This window comes from Brachypodium distachyon, chromosome 2 (assembly GCF_000005505.3).
Source record: "Brachypodium distachyon strain Bd21 chromosome 2, Brachypodium_distachyon_v3.0, whole genome shotgun sequence".
In the NCBI taxonomy this organism is placed as follows: domain Eukaryota; kingdom Viridiplantae; phylum Streptophyta; class Magnoliopsida; order Poales; family Poaceae; genus Brachypodium; species Brachypodium distachyon.
This window is the reverse complement of record NC_016132.3, coordinates 18,312,193-18,330,565: the sequence shown is the minus strand read 5'-3', so window position 1 is coordinate 18,330,565 and position 18,373 is coordinate 18,312,193. Positions and strand designations below refer to the sequence as shown.

Below are 18,373 nucleotides of genomic sequence, written 5' to 3'. Positions count from 1 at the left end.
CATACAACGTTTGAAGAACAAGCTATTCAAACAACCATGAGTGTTAGCAAAATCTGCAAGTAAACTACAGCTTCTTTTATGCATCAGTATTGGAATATGATGAATAATTAAAGCTCAAAACCAACAGGTGTAGTTTAAGTTTCAGCCACTGTCCTTAGTGCTATTCCTGTATAGTGGCATTTGGGCTTTTTCCTTCTCCTTCCTTTTTTTCTTTCTTTCTTTCTTTGAGCCCTGTGCCCCTGTTGGGGCTCGATTTCGTTGCCTTTGTTTGTACCTGCGCTTTCTTCTCAATGAAAATATGCGTGTTCGAGAAAAAAAAGGAAAAAAAGTTTCACCCACTGGCCGTTGTGAGCCCAGAGATCTAGAACAACCGAGGGACTGGATTAACATATAACTCATACTGAACTCTGACATATATAGAACAATTTGGCAATGCCCTGATCCACAGAAGTAAAATCATATAACTCATACTGAACTTTTTTGCGAGAAAACTCATACTGAACTGGCACAGACAACCGTAGAAAGAAGATTGGGGAGCTTAAATTAGGACAGAATCTGAACGTGGCGAACACATTTGTGACATAAAGTTACATCACTTCCTATAAATCACAATCATATATACATAAATTAGTTTTTGAATAATTCGCTCGTTCCAAATTTCTTGTCCACCTCTGCCCCACATGTCATGATCTTGTCATTTGAACTTTTCACGGAATTAAATAGGGTAGAAGTTCATTAGGCAATAGGCATGCAGTATGACATAATACTACAGTACTTCTGTGGCATTCCTCTCAAGTTTTCAGTAAACTGATTATTACCATGGGCAATTGATTGTCCTACATAAGGGGAAAATGGTCATATAGAGTCCACCAAATTAGGCAAGAGATTAGCTAGTAGTGGAGAGAAGGATAGAAAGGCTGCTTTTTCAATATGAAAGCAAATTAGCATCCAAATAAAAAACTAACTGGTTTGTCCATGATTAATCAAACGACCTTTGTTAAGACAGGGCACAACTCTTTTTCAATATGAAAGATGAGAACACAGTTTTTTTCTTTTTGAATTATTGAAGATTAATGATACATATAACTTAATATTGAATCATTGAAGATTAGAGAACCCAGTAGACAATGCTCCAGAATCTCAGCAAATCAAGCCCCATACCTTCTCAACAGAGTGTACAAGAATATACAGTATAAAAGATCAACCAAGCTTTGTTTGTCTTGACACCAACAATAAGGAGAGCAATGAAGAACTTTCATTTACCAAAGCAAGGAGTAACAAGAGAACATTATTCCTGTTTAAATAAAATCATGTACTGTGATACAATATATTGTTGAACAAAACGTGTATCTGTGTACTATATAACTCTTTGTACCTCCAGGGAAACAGCTTGTCTTGCTCTCTTGAAATCTTTATAAGAAACCACCACTGCAACAGAAGGAGCCACCACCAAGAGAACCACTGAAGCAAGAACTGCTGCTGCTACCGGAACGGGTCATTGACGATGACAATGGCAGGAGTTCCTGTCAAGCGCATGTGGCTGACGACACACGAGGTCCGGCACGATCACTGAACTTCGCCGAGTAGCAACAGTGCAACTCTAGCAGATACAGTATATCGGTCCGATCCGAGAAACGATTTAGAATTTCCAATATATCGGCACGATTTACAGACATATGCCTGGTGTTTTTGCGTGTTCTCCGTCATGCAGGAGGAGGTCAAGTTGATACCGAAAAATATGGATTCGGTGGACTGAACTAATGTTTTTTAGGATCAGAAAATTCGATAACCACTAGAGTTGCTCTAAGCCAAAAAAACATGGACCATTGTTGGGTATATATATTGGTGGGTGATGTTTTAAATTTTAATCCACTTTAAAATTCAGATCTCGTCTTTGTTTGGAAAAACACCCATCTGATTGTCGTAACATCGAACTTCCGTATGAAGGCATCTTGTACCTTTCTCATTTTACCGAAAAAAAAAACTTGCACCAGTAGCCATACCCATATACTACCAAAAAGCAACAAATCATCGTTCATTTTAGTGATCCCGGCGGCAGGAAGAAGCATGTACTCTCGGGATCGCCGCTCCAAAACGACAAACGGCTGGAATGAAAACTTGTTGCCGTTGCTGCATAGCTAGCCTGAAAGAAAAAGCTTGTTGTTGAGCGGGCTGCTGCAGTCAAGGCTGCCAAAAATTCAAGAAAAAGAAGAACTTCTTTCGCAAAAGCTGCCGCTTGGCTTTCGCTTCCCATGCGCGCAACGTTTGTTTGGGACGGGAAGTAATTGCAATCCACGGAAGATTAGAGAGAGTAATACTCGCAATCAACGCCTGGGTTGATCGGTTGATGGATGGGAAGGAATCTCTTGGCTGGCAAAAGATGGCAGGGATGGTTTGCAGTGAAACAGTCCCTCCTTTTTTGGTCCATGTACCAGCTGGGCACATCACTTTCTCCCTGACGCGTGGGTCCGGTAATTTGTGGGGTCGGCATGTCATGCAGATCTCACCTTGTCTTTCCCGCATCTCTCTCTCTCTGTAGTTCTCAACCTGGTTGAAAAAAAAAATGGTGAAGGAACGTGGTCATGTATTCAGCTGCCGAGTGTACCCACCCAGTTTCTACAGCCTTCAGGTGGGCCATGTTACTTGTGGAACCACTTGTCATTCTCTGCGTGTCGCTGATGGGTGGAAATGGAATCCGGTTGCACCTAGGCTAGGTCGGTCTCGTGTTTTTTATATACCCCATCTCTCCCTCCTGCACTGCACAGAACCAAGCAAAGCCATTGTCCTTTCTCCCCCCCAAAACCTCTGTTGTTTGCTTTTCAACACGTACGTGTTCTTTCTTCTCCTTCCTCCCATCTTGGTTTCATCCATCGAACTCTTGTCTAGATCTGAGGCTGCCTCTAGGCTCTTCTTTTGGATGCGTTTTTCTTCATTTCTTCGCGCTCGCCTTGTTTTGTTTTCTTGGACGTTGATTCCTTCTGCCTAGGTAGAGTTTCCGTGGGTCTTTCTTCCGTAACATCGATCTATAACTCCTCTTGGAGACGAAAATCAGCATGCTCTCCTGTACTTTTCTTGGCCTAAGTCGGTTTTTTGGTGGATCCTTTGCCATGCGATCCGATCCAATTCTGTTGATACTTGATACTAGGTGCTACAACGAGTACTCGATTTTTTTTGTGTGGCCGGATCCTGGCTATGTGAAGTTGTGAACCTTCTGTTGATGCTTGATACTAAGTGCTAAAAAGTGCGAGTACTTTTTATTTGCAATCGATTTGTTTATTTGCTCCCTTGTGCTCTCAAATTAGGTGTGGTGGTCTGACTCAAAGCATTATTTGTCTTTTGTCCCCCTTTTTCAGAGGTCGATCTCGTGTGTTTCAATTAGTACTTGTACTATTTTCTTTGCGTATGTACTTCGTCTTATCAATCTTGATGCACGTCATTTAGTTTCGAAACCAAAACTAGTTACGGAGTAGTATTTCCTTTGCTTGTCACATCAATGATACGGTGCATCGATCATCTGTTAGTACAGCTTATGGCATGCCGATATATACTACTTTGTCTTGCACAAGCTAGGCTGTGGTAGATTTCTTGCATGTGTGCATATATATGTGGCCGTCTTTACTTCCTTAATTCGTGCTTAATTTTATAGACGTCTGTGCGTTGTCAATTAATTGTAGGTCTGAGGGAGCGCGACCATGGCCTCTGATGCGGCCGAGTACCTTTTCTTCGCCTTAGGATCGATTGCTACCTTGGTTTGCTGCACCCCCTAGTAAGACATATCGATTGATACTCTTAACAATTAACCTTCAATTTTTGCCTCGGATTAAAACGAACTTGACTGACTAACAATTTCTCTGGCTCGATCTCTGTAGCAAGCCGATCAGCGCTATCAGGCAGACTGGAGAGCCCGGGCGGGAGGATCCGTTCGTGTACATGATCGTTCTGGCCAGCTGCCTCGTGTGGCTGGTCTACTGCGCCGCGACGTCGAACTGCCTCCTCTTCGCCATCAACGTCGCCGCCATGATCTTCCAGTGCTACTACCTCGACGTCTTCATGCTCGTCTACACCGAGGACTTCGCGCGCTACGTGTTTGGGGTGTTCACGCTCGTCATCGAGATGGCCCTCTTCATCTTCTTCTGCCCACTGACCGTGGCCACCGACGATGCCAAGAAGATGGTTTGGGGAGCTGTCGGCGTCTCCTGCAGCGGCTTCATGTACCTGGTGGCCTCCATGGAGATCGTAAGTATACACTGCATTTTCTGCCATCGCTGGCAGCTGGCTGGCTCCATATATGCATGGTGTCCTGCGTGCTGTGAATATAATGCTTGCGCTGATGGATGCTGCTCGTTGGGAATTTGTTTGTTTCAGACAGAGTTGTACAAGGCAGGGAAAGTCAGGGATGCGTACCGCGCTACCGTGGCCTGGCTCTTCAGCGGCGTCTTCAGGGCCATCTACGCCCGGATCCGCGGCGAAGTCATGCTGGAAGTAAGGCTTTTGATCGATCCACATCTCCTTTCAAAGTTTCTGCTTAATTAGCTAGCTCTGTCAACTGTTAAGACATGGCACTAATGCACATTTGCGTTTGCTTGTGTGAACTGATCACTACGCGCAGATCTCCAACTGGATTGGCATTGGGTTCGCGGTGATCCAGGTGGTCGAGTACGTTTGGTTGTACTACAAGGGCAACGGGCGCCACGAGGACTAGCGCGGCGCGCGGCGAGCCGGCGACAACGTATCGGCATGATTCAGAAGCTGGCGACGGGCGTCCAATATCAGTCCCCTTGGTTAACCTATCGCGTATGGATAATCTATCTGTCTGTAGTCCTAAGAGAAACAAAATTATGCATGGACAAGTTGTTTATCTTCCTTTTAATTTGCATGTCAAACAGGCAAGCGGCATGTACGCACGCACTGCTTGATCCGGCCGTGTGGGTCAGAACTGAAACCTGATTGTTGTTTGGCTTTGCTGCACTTTATGTTTGCTGTCGCCATATATATCTTAGCCTGTTCAATTGCTGCATTGCTTGTCGATTGTGTTGTGTGTTGAAGGCTCACGTACGTACGTATGTACCTTGCTCTGTCCGTTTACACTTCGACTTATCTATCCCCTGTTTGTTTCTATGTGTAGCGTCAACAATTATATGTACTCGATGAATGCCAATTAATGGATTGGAATCGCATGCTAGCTAATTAAAGGTTTTTGATGCAGTAGTACTAGCTTGTTTATATTGATAGCTATATGTGTTGGGTAGCTTATCCTCATCGATCCATCTCCATACATCACACCATATATCCATGCATGCATCTGTATATATATGATGATCATTCAAGAGATATTTTTATGGTACAATCAAGTCGGTATCAGACATCCATGCCAATATATCTATAGGTCATGAACTCATGATCATTGTTCTCTAGTCTCTACTAGACTCAAACTTGAGTACGTAGTATTATTACTGCCGGTTGAAAAATATATCGGGCCTCTGTCGGTCACCTTTGAGACCCCTGCCCAAATCTTCTAATATCTAATTAAGTAGCAGAAATTTTACAGTGTAGATTGTTTCAAAGTTATCTTACGGCTGAGAATAAATCAAATCCATCTAAAACTAATCAATTTGATCTAACCAGAAAACTTACAACGTCTATGAGGAGGACACAAGGTGTGTTAAAACTCCAATACACTCACGTTGGCAATGCATATATAGGTTCTGATTTTAATCTGAATCAGGATCGGATAGATGCATAGACATGTTACGGAGTACTAGACTCACTACACTCGTTATGTGCTAATTAATTAATGTCAAAAATAATGAAAGTAAAGTATTTAAAATTTACACGAATTCCATGCACATAAGTATTTAAAATTTGTACTAATTTAGTACAAAATGAGCGACACTTTTTATGGATCAGAGGGAGTATCAATAAAATCTGGTATATAAGTCTAAGGTGAAATCGTGTTCTAACAGATTAACTTTCTTCTAATAGAAATCTTAACTAAAATCATATTATAGTGAAGCAATCTACTGCCTGAACTAAGCATATAAAATTCAACTCTTTAACAACATCTTTTCTAAGACACATAAGTCCCGTAAAAAACTTTTTCATTTATATATAATTAACTACGAGTAGCACTTCATGTGGGAAAAAGGTTGATGGATACAAAATGGTTGATGGATACTTCATATAGGAGTATTAGCTAAGTCCAACCCTTAATTTCGGTAGCTAGTCAGTAGTCACTACAGTACAGTTGGAGCTGAACATATAAGCAAACATCGAGGGACACGATCCCTGCAAACTATACTAGCGAGCAGAGGCAGTTGGCTAGGATTGTCTCAGAATTCCTCATACACAGGCACGCCACTGATTGGCTGCATGCTCAACGGCTGAGTGTGCTGTTATTTGTTGGGTTGAGTACTCCACCCATCAATGCATGAAGACGTACTATCATTTGAATGATCACTGCATATACTGATGTTTGGATGCTGAGCTACACAGTAGCTAAACAAGCGCGAGAGTAGTGTAAAGAAGTACCACAAAAACATTTAGCTAGAATTCGATTCTCGAATCAATTGGACTTTATCGAGTACCCTTGTTCAGAAACAAACAGGGATATATAGACGTACTTACATGTGAGCCTTGACTCAACACAACACAAATCGACAGAATGACAGATAGCATAGATCATATATATAGAACAGTCTAAGAGATGGCAACAGAAAATTGCAGCAAATTAACAGTGGAGCAAGCAAGCAGGCTCTAATTTCGATTCTGACCCACACCACAAAGCCGGATCAAGCTAGAGCGAAGGTCTGACATGCAAATTAAGGGGAAAATAGACAACATGTCCAGAATGTTTGTTTCTCTTAGATAGATAGATATCCATACGCCATATATAGATTCTAAACGAGGATGTACGGCCGTCGTCAGGTAGCTAGGTACTAGTAATTCATTCGATCGTCTGAATCCGATAGGTGGCCTGCCTGCCGGGTGCCAGCAACTCCTCCTCGTTGTCGTCATCACCGCCGTCGTGCCTGTTGTTGTTGTCGCCGTCGTCTTCTTCGTCGTCACGCCGGTTGTTGTGGTCGTCGTCTTCTTCTTCATCATCATCGTCACGCAGGAGGTTGATGTTGTCGTCGCCACCGTCGCCGTTGTTGTCGTTGCTGCCCATGTAGTAGTACCAAGCATAGACGCCCAGCTGAAACTCCGCCAACCCAATGCCGACAGCGTTGGGAGTCTGCGCGCAGTCATCACACAAGAAAAGATGGATTAATCCCGTACGTGTGTTCAACTGTCACCATTGACGCAGTAGCCGTTAAGTACTATGCACCTATGCTGCAGTAGCAAGCAATGGACAAACAAACGTGCCGATATATTCGATTTGAATTGGAAGTCGATCTTACCAAGAGCAAGTCATCGTCGATGAGCATGGCGTAGATGCTCCAGCAGATGCCGTTCAAGAGCGAAGAAACGACCACGTTCAAGTCCAGGTCCCTCACCACATTGCCTTTCCGCCACACCGTTCTCTGAAAGAAAATTTCCACGAGCGCTCGCGGGTGTTAACAATGAGACCCCTTGAGCCGTTGAGCGCTAGCTGCAATATCTAATTGACAGCAGAAAAGAATATATACTTACAAACCTGCCCCAGGATCCGCAGTACATGGCGAGGCCACTGAAGATGCCGGCCTGGCCGAAGGCCTTCTTCCTGTCCTTGGGATCAGGGATGAATGGGAAGACGTATACGTAGATGGCGACGGAGGCGCTGGCCGCGAGCACCATGGCGACGTAGCTGCATTGCTTGAAGCGGTCGGTGGAGGCGCGGATGAAGACGTAGAGGAAGTAGGCCTGGAAGAGCACGCCGATGCCGTTGATGCCCATGATGGCCTTGTCGTCCGCCCCCACGCCGTAGAGCAGCCACACGAGGCTGTTGCACAGCACGCACAGGTACATGGTCGCCGTCTCCTGCCCGACCGCTCCAGCCGCCTTGATAGCCCGGATCGTCTTGCTGGACACAAACAATATGATCGAGTACCTTTGACTTTGTTTTGTCCCAAAACAAATGCGCAGCAAAGGATAGTTGATTGGTTGAGTTTATGCAGTGGTGGTCGGATTTTAGCTTACAGTGGCGCGAGCAAGACATAGAAGGTGGACAGATATCCCAGGATTAAAACAGCAGTCTGGGCCGGCGTAAGCTCGGCCGGCGTATCCTGGCCGGCGGGCTCCATGGCTCCGGCGGGCTCCATGGCTCTGCTCTCTCTAGCTCGGACCTGCGTACAGTGCACACACGTTCTGTCAAAAGTACTCTGCAGGGAAACAACTTCTCTTTTTTCTTGCAAAGGAATATAAATCAAAGGAGACGAGTGAAAGAACTCCAGATGAATTATAGCACCACGCAACGAAAGAATAAGAAGATGCAATTAATTATTAAGCACGAAATCCGGGATTAAGGATCCACAGAAAAGATATACGGCCGCACGTATGAACACATACAAGAACATCTATCGTCCCCGCCTGTGCAAGACAAGTGTACTGGTACAAGCAAAGTAATTAACAAGCAACATATTATGGTTCATGCAAGTAAGCAAAATATTATTCTCTTTTGGCTTCCGAAACTAAACTGCATACATCATTCAAGGTTAATAAAACGAAACACATGTGTATTTATATGAGGTAGTACTTGAATTGAAACACAAGGAGATCTCCACAAAAAGGGGAGACAATGCGAAATACTTCGAATTATGAAGACCATGTCGACTACCAGTCTACCATCCTGAGCACAAGCAAGCGAAAAAAAGAACAAATCGTTTGGAAATAACAAGTACTTTTAAGCACTTAGTAGTATCAACAAAAGGATCACAGAGCACAGATCGAAAAGCCTACTTAATTAGTCAAAAAGACTTTCCTCAAAAGAAAGGAGATCGAGCAGCACATGGATCTTTCGTGATTTTTATCAGGAGAATCTGTGATGTTACGAAGAAAAAAAGAAGAGGCAAGACTATGCGTAGTACGTACTGCTCGAGAAAATAAGAAACAAAAGTATCCGTATGCAACCACGTTCACGTACGTACTTGAGCGAAGAAAAGCAAAGGAGAAGCCCACGAGAATCAACACATCAAAGAGACACAGAGACAAGAGTATAGACGAAGAACAAAACGAAGAACGAAAAAATGGACAGAAAACAGAATCGAAACAGCAAAGGAACTAGGCAGCCTCAAGATCTAAACAAGGGGCTGGGTTTGATGGATTGAACAGGGATGCGGGGAAGCAGAAGAACATATACGTGTTGAAGGCTTCGAAGCAGGGAAGAAAGGAGAGCAAAACGGAAGAGGGTTTTGGAGGAGCAGAAAGGGGGTTTGCTTGGGTCTGGGTTCTGTGCAGTGCAACAGGAAGAGGGGGTATATAAAGAACAGGGAGACCGACCTACAGAGCAGTGCAATTGCTTTCTGCCCATCCTAGGCACAAGGACAATGACATGTGGTCCCGGAAATAATAAGGCCCACCTGTAGGCCGCAAAAACTAGGTGTGTAGAAATGGCAGCCAAATGTATGTGTGCGTCCCTTCACCATTCAAACCGGCTTGAGAACGCGAGAGGAAAATGTAGAACCGGGAGAGGAGTTGTGTTCTGCATGACAGGTCGACCCCACTAGTGGATGGGCCCAGATGCCAGGGAGACGGTGGTGTGCCCAGCCGGTATGTCGAGCAGAAAGGAGGGTCTGTCTCACAGCTAACCGTCTCTGATATCTTGCGCCCTGCCATCTTTGCCAGCCAAGAGATTCCTTCTTATCAGTCATCACCCTCCCAAACAAACGTTGCTCGCTCGCTAATTACTCTCTCTAATGTCCCGCTCGATGCCAAGAATTCATGGGATGTGGCCTGTGGGAGGTGAAGAAGAAGCAGCAGCTTTTGCTTTTGTGAAAAGAAGAAGTTCTTTTATCTTCCGTTTGGCAGGCTTGACTGCAGGCGCGATCGCAAGAACAAAAGAATTACGTGTATACATGTAGATGCTCCTTCCTGCCAGGATTAGAAATTGATCGAAATGCAGTCCGTTCAATCTACGCACGTACAGGATCCGCTAGTACGTTTCTGTTCATTTCCTCTCTTTTTTCTAGGAGATGAAAAGCAATGCCACAGCACTCACCCGTTCTGTTCCCGTGCATTGCGTTTGCTGGGTTTACCTGTGTACATAACGTGAATATTCACCCTTTTTTCTTTTCTCGGAGACGACACGAAGGGAAGCCAGCCAGGGAGAGGTTTATTTTGCTCTCCTTGCACAAGAAGTGCTAGTGTTATTCTCTGTTTCCTTCGTTTATTTCTCTTGTATACCTTACGCCCAGTGCCAATTCGATGAAGCAAAAGCTCAATTAGCCCCTAGCCAATGGAATTGGCAAAAATAGCACACTGCTTCGAAACGAAATGTCAAAAATGATCTGGCGGAAGGCCCTGAAGACGCCATGTCGCGTTTCGTGCTAATGGCATTGGAGGAAAGTACTTAGCTCCAATTGCATTGGAAGAAGGATCTATGCATGGGCACTTTAGGGCAGGCTGGCCCACCAGATTGATTTTCTTTTTCATTTCTCCTTATACTTATTCGTTTTGATATTTGTAATATTTACTTGAAGATCCAAATGAACTTCTATCTTTATGAAATTTTAAGGATAAATTTAAAATGTTGTTATCCACCTACAGTAAAATTTTCAACTATTTTGGAGCAAATTTGAAATTCTGGATTTATTTGAATTCAAAACTTGTTTAATTCAAAGTTGCTCCAAAATAATCGAAAATTTGAACTTGTTTAATTCAAAGTTGATCCAAAGTAACACCATTCTAAACTTAGTTTCAAATTTTGATAAAGATCGGATTTCGTTTGAATCTTCAAATAAATTTACAAATATCGGAACAATAAGTGTAAGAAGAAACACGAAAAGTAGAACAATCATGCGGGTCCGTCTGTCCTAAAGTGCCCATGCATAGTCATTCCGTCAATGCAATCGGACCTAAGTACCTTCCTCCAATACCATTGACATGAAGTGCGACGTGGCGTCTTCCGAGCCTTTCGTCAGGTCTTTTTTGGCATTTCGTTCAGGAAGGGGCCATTTCAGCCATTTCCGTTGGCGGGAGGCAACGGTGCAAAAAATTCCCAATTGGATCGCATGCCTTGTAGTTATTTTTTTACTGTATCGCATGACTCATAGTACGTGCTAAAGTTTCCTACACATGCCGACAAATTGTAGGTAAATGTAAATACCCTCATGTAGTTGTATTGCTGTAAGTAAAAAATGCGGGAACGGAGAAGATAGAATGAGCGTGGAGAAGATAGAATGGGCCCTAGGATGGGAAATATCGTGATCCTCAGGATGGCCTGCTCGCTAAGTACTTCTGTGCTTGTGGCATGGGCCTAAGATGCACAGCAGCCCAGTTGCATTGGGTCTTGGCATGGGCGTGTTATCAGTTATAAAAAAAAAGGAAAATTAGTTACGTTACAGCTCACTTGGTACCCATCATTTGAGCTTAGAATTCATGAATTTATTTTGAATTACAGAAACGAACTTGTTTGGTTGGCACAGAATTGGCCACGGGAATTCAATCTCAAATTCCATGAAATTGTACTATAACCAATCCCAATTCCTCTCCAAAAGTCATTATTTCTCTGGAATTGTCTCTCACTCTACAGATCCATTTGGTAGACAAACATGATTTTTGAACAATGAATTCAAATTCAACCAAATAAAATCTTATCAAAAATTGGATTTCATTTCATTTCAACCAAATGAAATGAAAGGATGGTTACCAAACGGGCTGTTATAGAGTATCGATGGACATGTCTTGTGCTGGTTTTGATGATGCAGCGATTCATTGCAGGTACGTCTGGATGATCACATTCCCGATCAAAAAAAAATTAGGGAATTTTTTAACTTCTTTGTCCTCTTCCCTAAATGTATGAAACCAAGAGCCCATTCCCTAAACCCAGAAAAGCTTGCGCGGGAACAAAAAAAGCCGTACGGGCTTTTCCATCTTGACCCGACATCGTGCCGCCGCCCTCCGGCCGCCGCCTGCGACCTATGGCCCTAGAGGCCTATTCCGTGACCACCCCCACCGCGCAAGATGACACAACCTAATTCTGGACCGAAATCGAGGCCAGTGACCACTCGATTCCGGGCCAGAAGCCACTGATCGTTGCCTCTAATTCCGCTGCGTTGCTTATTGGTGCCGCCACCTCATCGAGGGGCACCGTCGTGTCTTCTTGTATGTGTCGACGAACTACCGGTGTCCTGTGTCGTTGTCCGGCAGCCTCCCAACGACCAATGACACAAGAAGAGGACGTAGGGGCTCGGGCACTCTCAGGTGAGAGGCCGCGCCGCAGGGGCTCACGGGCAGCGCGTCTGACAACAGCTCGCTGGGGGCAGGGTGGTGGTTTGCAGGTGTGTGTTGTGTCACGCACAGGCAGAATGACAGGAGGAAGATGAAGGCAAAAAACAGATTAATTGGCTGATATGTGAGTCCCGCGATTGGGAGAAAATATAAGAGACAACTTAAGAACCTGTTGGACATGTACACATTTTTGCAAAAAAAAGTTCTCTCTCCTCTCTTGAGAACTGGTTTTAGAAAATCAATTTTAGAGAACCTGTTAGAAGGTTCAGATGGTATAACTGCGGTGAGTAAGCTGCCCATTGTGATAGCAATATTACAAATATTTTTGCTACAGTACAAATGCCGCAACACGTTCATTCTTCATCCAACGACGCTGAATAGTTGTTGAAAAGAATTTGAGCCCTCTCCTGATATAGTTGTTGAAAAGAAAAGTTCGTCTGGATGGGTAGGCAGTAATCCAGAACCCTAGAGCCGTGTACGGCCTCTGTTGACAAGGCGGTTTACCGGATTATACGTTTTCTCCTTCCTATAACTGGGCGACACCTCCTGCGGTCCGGCCCATAGTTCGTTCTCTCTCGCTCTCCACTCTCCTCGCGTCGCCTCCCTCTCGTCCCGTGCGCTCGACCAGCAAAAGGTAACCATCCCCTTTCCCGGTTTCCCCCCTCCCCGATTAAATCCGTGCGCTAGCCCTAAGATTTGGGGATTTCTAGTACTTCTACCGCGTCGCGTCACGAAATTTCGATCGATCTGCTCTTCCACGGTTAGTGATTTGGGGAAGTTGCGGATCTCGGAGTTGGTCGGGTCGTGGGGAATATTTTTCTATTATGCGGGCGTGGATTAGATGCGATTTGTGTTGGATTTGGTTCTCTCGTCTGAGGAAGGGTAGATCAAGACGCGGCTGGTCTCTTTGTAGTAGCTGAATTCGGTGAAATTTTCATCGCTGATGATAAGAATTTTGGGGGAAATCTACCGAACTCTGTGATTTTTCCCAGATTTGGTGGTGAGACCCTGTGTAGCCTGATTTGATCCGATTCGTTCGTTTCCGTTGCTGCGGATGCGATGATAGGTGGATTCCTCGTCTCTTAGCAGTCGGGAAATGGTTAGATGTGCAGTATCCGTGTACCGAATTATCTTCGGAGAGATCATCTCTATTCATCTATTTCCTGAGGTCGTCTCTATTTAGGAATTCATGAGCCTCGGATCTATCAGTCTGCTTTGGCCGATAAATTTGTCGTCTACTATTCTGCGGTCATGTAGGACTATCGAAGACCTGCTTTGCTTTAAGACTGTACTTCCCAGCTAGTTATTTTTTCTTCCGAACATTTGTTCCTCCCTGAATGGTATGACTGTGGGACTGATATGGTGATTTTTGCAGCGCCCATATAAAAGACCAACAAAGTGAACGCTTGATCTGTTCGGTGCCGGTCAAACCTCAACAACCAAGTTTCATGTCTGATCTCGACGTTACGCTTCCATCTGCCTTCGGTATGCTTCCATACATGTTCTGTTAACTTCTGAAGAAGCATCTCTCTGAAAAAGGAAAATAAGTTCTTAAGAAGTAAATATCAGTCTGAACATTCAAGTCTGACATAGTGACATAACATGTTATTTTGAGCGTCCCAAAATTTGATTGGTCAGTAAGCTCTGTTTATGGTTTTGTGTGTAATCTGTTCCTCTTTCAAGATACTATGAGTTTGCTTGTGCATGAGCTCTCTCATGTTTTCTGATATCGTGTCTTTGTTTGTAGATCCGTTTGCTGAGGCAAATGCTGAGGATGCTGGTGCAGGTCCTGGAGCAAAGGATTACGTGCATGTGCGCATTCAGCAGCGAAACGGCAGGAAGAGTCTGACAACTGTTCAGGGCTTGAAGAAAGAGTTCAGTTACAACAAGATCCTCAAGGATCTCAAGAAGGAATTCTGCTGCAATGGCACAGTAGTCCAGGATCCAGAGCTAGGCCAGGTATGATACGCACGGTGGTGCTTTAATAGTTCTCAATTCTCAATTCTCTGCTGATGTTGGCGTGCTAATTAAATAGCTCACTGGCTTCAGGTCATTCAGCTTCAAGGTGATCAGCGTAAGAATGTTGCTACTTTCCTAGTTCAGGTATTGAAGCTTTCCACAAGATGAACACCTTTTGTCATTCTGTTTAACATTTTTTGCATCTGACGATTTGATCCTCTTGCTAGGCTGGGATTGCGAAGAAGGAGCTGATCAAGATCCACGGCTTCTAAGCAGCCTATAAATGCTTGTATGCATTATATTGTGTGCTACCTGTGATATTGCTGGAAGCCTTGGAAACTTGAACCTGTGATATTGCTGGCTATTACTTTCATCTGTAGTGAAGACATAAGGATATTGTCGCTGTTAAGTGCTTCTTGCTTGATGCAAGTTGTGTTGTCAGACGTCACCTCATTATACTGTACCCGCATATCAGTATGGTGTGTTTGAAATGTTGCCGACTAAATTATATCATCTGCCATTTGACTATAGCTCTTGAGTTTGGCCCATGTTGTTCCTATTGTCACTAGTTATTTAGTTTGTTTGCTGTTCAATTTTCTTTCTGTTACCACTGATTTTCCTGTGCTCCTCGGAAGCGTGAAAGCTTGTACAACTGCCCGAAAAACCATGGATCACGTCGTGTTACTGTCTTCCTGCGCCTCCAAACAGGATAGGAACGAGATCAACCTAGTGTTCAGATGAGCCTGTACAAACGTGCACACTGAAGTGCTTTTCAGGTCCGGTGAAAGAGCGGCATCCGACATTTTATTGAGAGCGTACCATTCAATAACCCTGATCTTGTTCTGTGGTGACTTTTGTATTTGATGATCTCCATAGTCTGGCAAAAGAAGACCCTTCCCGTCGGTGCTTCTCTGTTGTTGAACAAACTTCACCAGAGATAAACCAGTTCACAATTTTCATCGCAGTCTGTTCCGCTCACTGGTGCGCCTGCTCCACGAAAGCCATTTCACTTCCATCTGGTGAATGTGGATAGTTTGGCCCATGTGTCATTGTGGATTTCACGGGATTTCTATAGAATTTTGAGAATTGTAGTTCATATTTTAATTAGAATTCACAAAATTCACTCAAAATCTTGTGAAATCCACCTGTGCCAAACAATCCCTTAGGTTATCAGCAAATCTTCAGTTCAACAAAAGATCATGGTCATATGTAGTACTGACTCCGTTCCATAATTCTTGTCGAAATACTACATGTATCTAGACGTTTTTTAGGAATAGATACATTCATTTTTGGACAAATTTGAGACAAGAATTATGGAACGGAGGGAGTAGGACATAGCAGTATATCCGAATTCAACAACAAATTAAAACAGAGAGAAGTAGCCATTTATAAGAAGATAAATATGATTAAATGGTGCACTGATTGAAAGATACTACATCCGATCCTAAGTTTTTGTCGTGGATTTGTACTAAAACCACGACAAAGATTTAAGATCGGAATACTGCTATTACATCTGATTACACTTAGGTTGTAAAATTTATAAGCAACCTAAGGGGAAAAAAAATAGCGGCAATATCACACTGTCAATTAAGTGCAGATAACGACTATCTCCATTCGGAAATCTGATGCTGCAATGAATTTCAGATCAGGCACCCTCATCACTAGGCAAGATCGCTTCAGAAATGGGGTAGTTGTATTGTGTGATTACGCATACTATATTTTCCGCTTCAATGCTCGACGCAGCTGGAGTTGCTGGACCCTGCGGCCGTTGATTCTCGAGTCCATAAGCTATACCTTCTACTTCAGGTTGTGTGCTTCCGGTGCACCTTGTGGCCATTCTCTAATCTGATCGATGGCAACGAGGCTGCTCCTCTTTCCGTCAGAGGTTCGGACATCATGTTTGGTTAATTTCTCTGTTTAACCGTGGTTAGTTCATTTGGAAAGGTACTGATATCAGTTTGGCTGTCCGAGCAAGTCCAGTCTTGCGGCCGTCTGGTTTTCTAATGCGAAATAGGATCGCTTTCGTTGGCTGCCCGCGAGCTGAGAAATGTAGCACGTACTCCATCCGTCCCATGCTCAAATTTGTTCAAATATGAATGTATCTATACGTAAAAAAAATATAAATACATGTAACAGAAAGTCACTGGAACGGAGAGAGCATATCATATACTCCCTCCGTTCCTAAATACTTTTACACTAAAACCACGACAAGTATTTAGAAACGGAGGGAGTCATTCCATTATTCATCCATTTTGGGTTCTTAAGTATGTTCGCACGAAGAACAGTATGGCAAGACCACACTTTGCTTTTATTTATCTACCTATCTCTAGGATAGGGTGCATTATTTGTGAAAACTGTCTAATACTGGTCGCAAGAAGGCTCCGCGCTCCAGCCCGCACTGCGCCGGCAGCTGCGCCGCGAGCTGCTGTGCCCTCGTCAGCCTCTCGCGGGCTATTTCCTCAGGCAATCCGACAGGAAGAATTCCTCCGATTGGCTGTTGGCGGGCGATGAGCCGGTTCTGGGTGTGCCGGCTGGGACAGCCATGGTGCACTTGTCCTCCCACCTGCGGTGGCTGCTGCTCTGTGGGCTCGCCGGGGGCAGGGAAGCGCTGCCCTGGTATCTGCGGCTGCTGCTTCGCGGGTTCGTCGGGGATGGGGTAGCGCTGCCCTTGTACATGTTGCTGCTGCTTCGCAGGCTCCCCGGCGGCGGGGTAGCACAGCCCTGGTATCTGTGGCTGCTGCTTCGCGGGTTCGCCGGATACGGGGTAGCGCTCCCCTGGTATCTGTGGCTGCCGCTTCGCGGGTTCGTCGGATAGGGGGTAGCGCCGCCCTGTTATCTCTGGCTGCTGCTTCGCGGGCTCGCCGTGGACTGGGTAGACCTGCTGCTGTCCTATCTGTGGCTGCTGCGCGGCCTCAAGATCCTGCTCGTACTTCCTGACGATGCTGCGGACGGCGGCTTCACGGCAACCGCTGCTGATTTGCTGGAGCTGCTGGCAGCACCACATCTTCTGCTCCTGCGGGATCCATGGGGACGGCGACGGACGCTGGGAGATGGCGGGCACCATATTCAGCTGCCGGTCAACGAACTGCTGGCACAGCTCGAGTGAGCTCTCTTGGAGCTCACGCTGACACTGGCACTGCGTGCTCACTGAAGAAGACTCGCCATAGGCTAAGGAGATGGCCACCATGGCCGCGACGACCGCCGCGAAGAAGATCAACTTACCCATTTCTTTGGACTGCTAGTAAACCTCCCTGTACTTGGCTTAGTTTGTTCCCGCTGTTGTTTTGGTGATGATGAGATGGTGGAGATGGGCTGTGTATTTTTAGGACGAGGGAAGGCTCCGGATGATGGTTGTGTGCACGACGAGCTTAGTGTGATTTGGAAGAAATGCAAAAAAGAAGAAGATTAGTTTGAAAAGTGCAGGAATGCTTGGAAGAGAGATAAAGGGATAAGGAGGATTTTGGAGCTTGCCCAACAGAATTATGGACGGTCTGCTAAAGCTACACAATCTGTTTTGGTTAGATGACGCTTTACATTATCTCTCTATCAGGCTCTCACATGAAACTTTATAAGATTGTTCTAGTGTCATGTTGGAGAACAGGGGAAGTGTGCACACTTGTATGCATCCATTGTTTTTATGTGTAAAAGAAATTTTTATGTGTTCTAGAGTCCTGAGGAAGATGTGTTTGTTTTGATCATTACTTTTGCAAATCTATGTGCACTCAAAGCTTCAAGCATATTCAGTAGTGTGCTCGGGAGCACGTAATTAAACAATCATCTTTTCAAGAGCTCCTTTGAGGTTTGTTGCTATCATGTGTTTCTACTTCCAAGTAACGCAAGGCCATGATGTGACACGGGATATCAATCCTTGCCGTTATGCCCTGTCTAGGATACAGGAATTTTAGCGAAAATTCAGATTGAAATCGTTCGATTCAGTAACTTGATCCTAGGTTTTGGAGCATCCAAGATGCCAGTATGGGAGGGGTACACACGGATTTCACAATAGATGCCTGGTCAGTTCAGGTTCAGCAAATTTTCATCATACTAGCAT

At 44.6% G+C, this 18,373-nt stretch overlaps 4 protein-coding genes across 4 annotated transcripts; 2 read left to right on the top strand and 2 right to left on the bottom strand.

The window, feature by feature from the left end:
• The first annotated feature begins 2,761 nt into the window (after window positions 1–2,761).
• LOC100845068 lies at window positions 2,762–5,024 on the top strand. The gene is made up of 5 exons (XM_010232908.3): window positions 2,762–2,826; window positions 3,675–3,766; window positions 3,870–4,236; window positions 4,366–4,482; window positions 4,610–5,024. Exons 2-5 carry the CDS (start codon window positions 3,693–3,695, stop codon window positions 4,700–4,702), a joined length of 651 nt encoding a protein of 216 aa, XP_010231210.2. The 5' UTR covers window positions 2,762–2,826; window positions 3,675–3,692; the 3' UTR covers window positions 4,703–5,024.
• A 1,783-nt stretch (window positions 5,025–6,807) lies between these two features.
• On the bottom strand, window positions 6,808–9,346 carry LOC104583133 (bidirectional sugar transporter SWEET4). Its single transcript, XM_010234876.2, has 5 exons — window positions 9,275–9,346; window positions 8,116–8,261; window positions 7,630–7,999; window positions 7,398–7,520; window positions 6,808–7,231 (listed from the first exon to the last, which is right to left on the bottom strand). The coding sequence occupies exons 2-5, from the start codon at window positions 8,235–8,237 to the stop codon at window positions 6,944–6,946; spliced, it is 903 nt and encodes a 300-aa protein (XP_010233178.1). The 5' UTR covers window positions 8,238–8,261; window positions 9,275–9,346; the 3' UTR covers window positions 6,808–6,943.
• Window positions 9,347–12,838: 3,492 nt separating this feature from the next.
• Window positions 12,839–14,870, top strand: LOC100828083 (protein translation factor SUI1 homolog). The gene is made up of 5 exons (XM_003568128.4): window positions 12,839–12,997; window positions 13,739–13,848; window positions 14,111–14,322; window positions 14,413–14,466; window positions 14,550–14,870. Exons 2-5 carry the CDS (start codon window positions 13,812–13,814, stop codon window positions 14,592–14,594), a joined length of 348 nt encoding a protein of 115 aa, XP_003568176.1. The 5' UTR covers window positions 12,839–12,997; window positions 13,739–13,811; the 3' UTR covers window positions 14,595–14,870.
• A 1,721-nt stretch (window positions 14,871–16,591) lies between these two features.
• Window positions 16,592–17,763, bottom strand: LOC104582625 (glutenin, high molecular weight subunit DY10). The gene has a single exon (XM_010232907.3). It carries the CDS (start codon window positions 17,546–17,548, stop codon window positions 16,664–16,666), a length of 885 nt encoding a protein of 294 aa, XP_010231209.3. The 5' UTR covers window positions 17,549–17,763; the 3' UTR covers window positions 16,592–16,663.
• Between the last annotated feature and the right edge of the window lie 610 nt (window positions 17,764–18,373).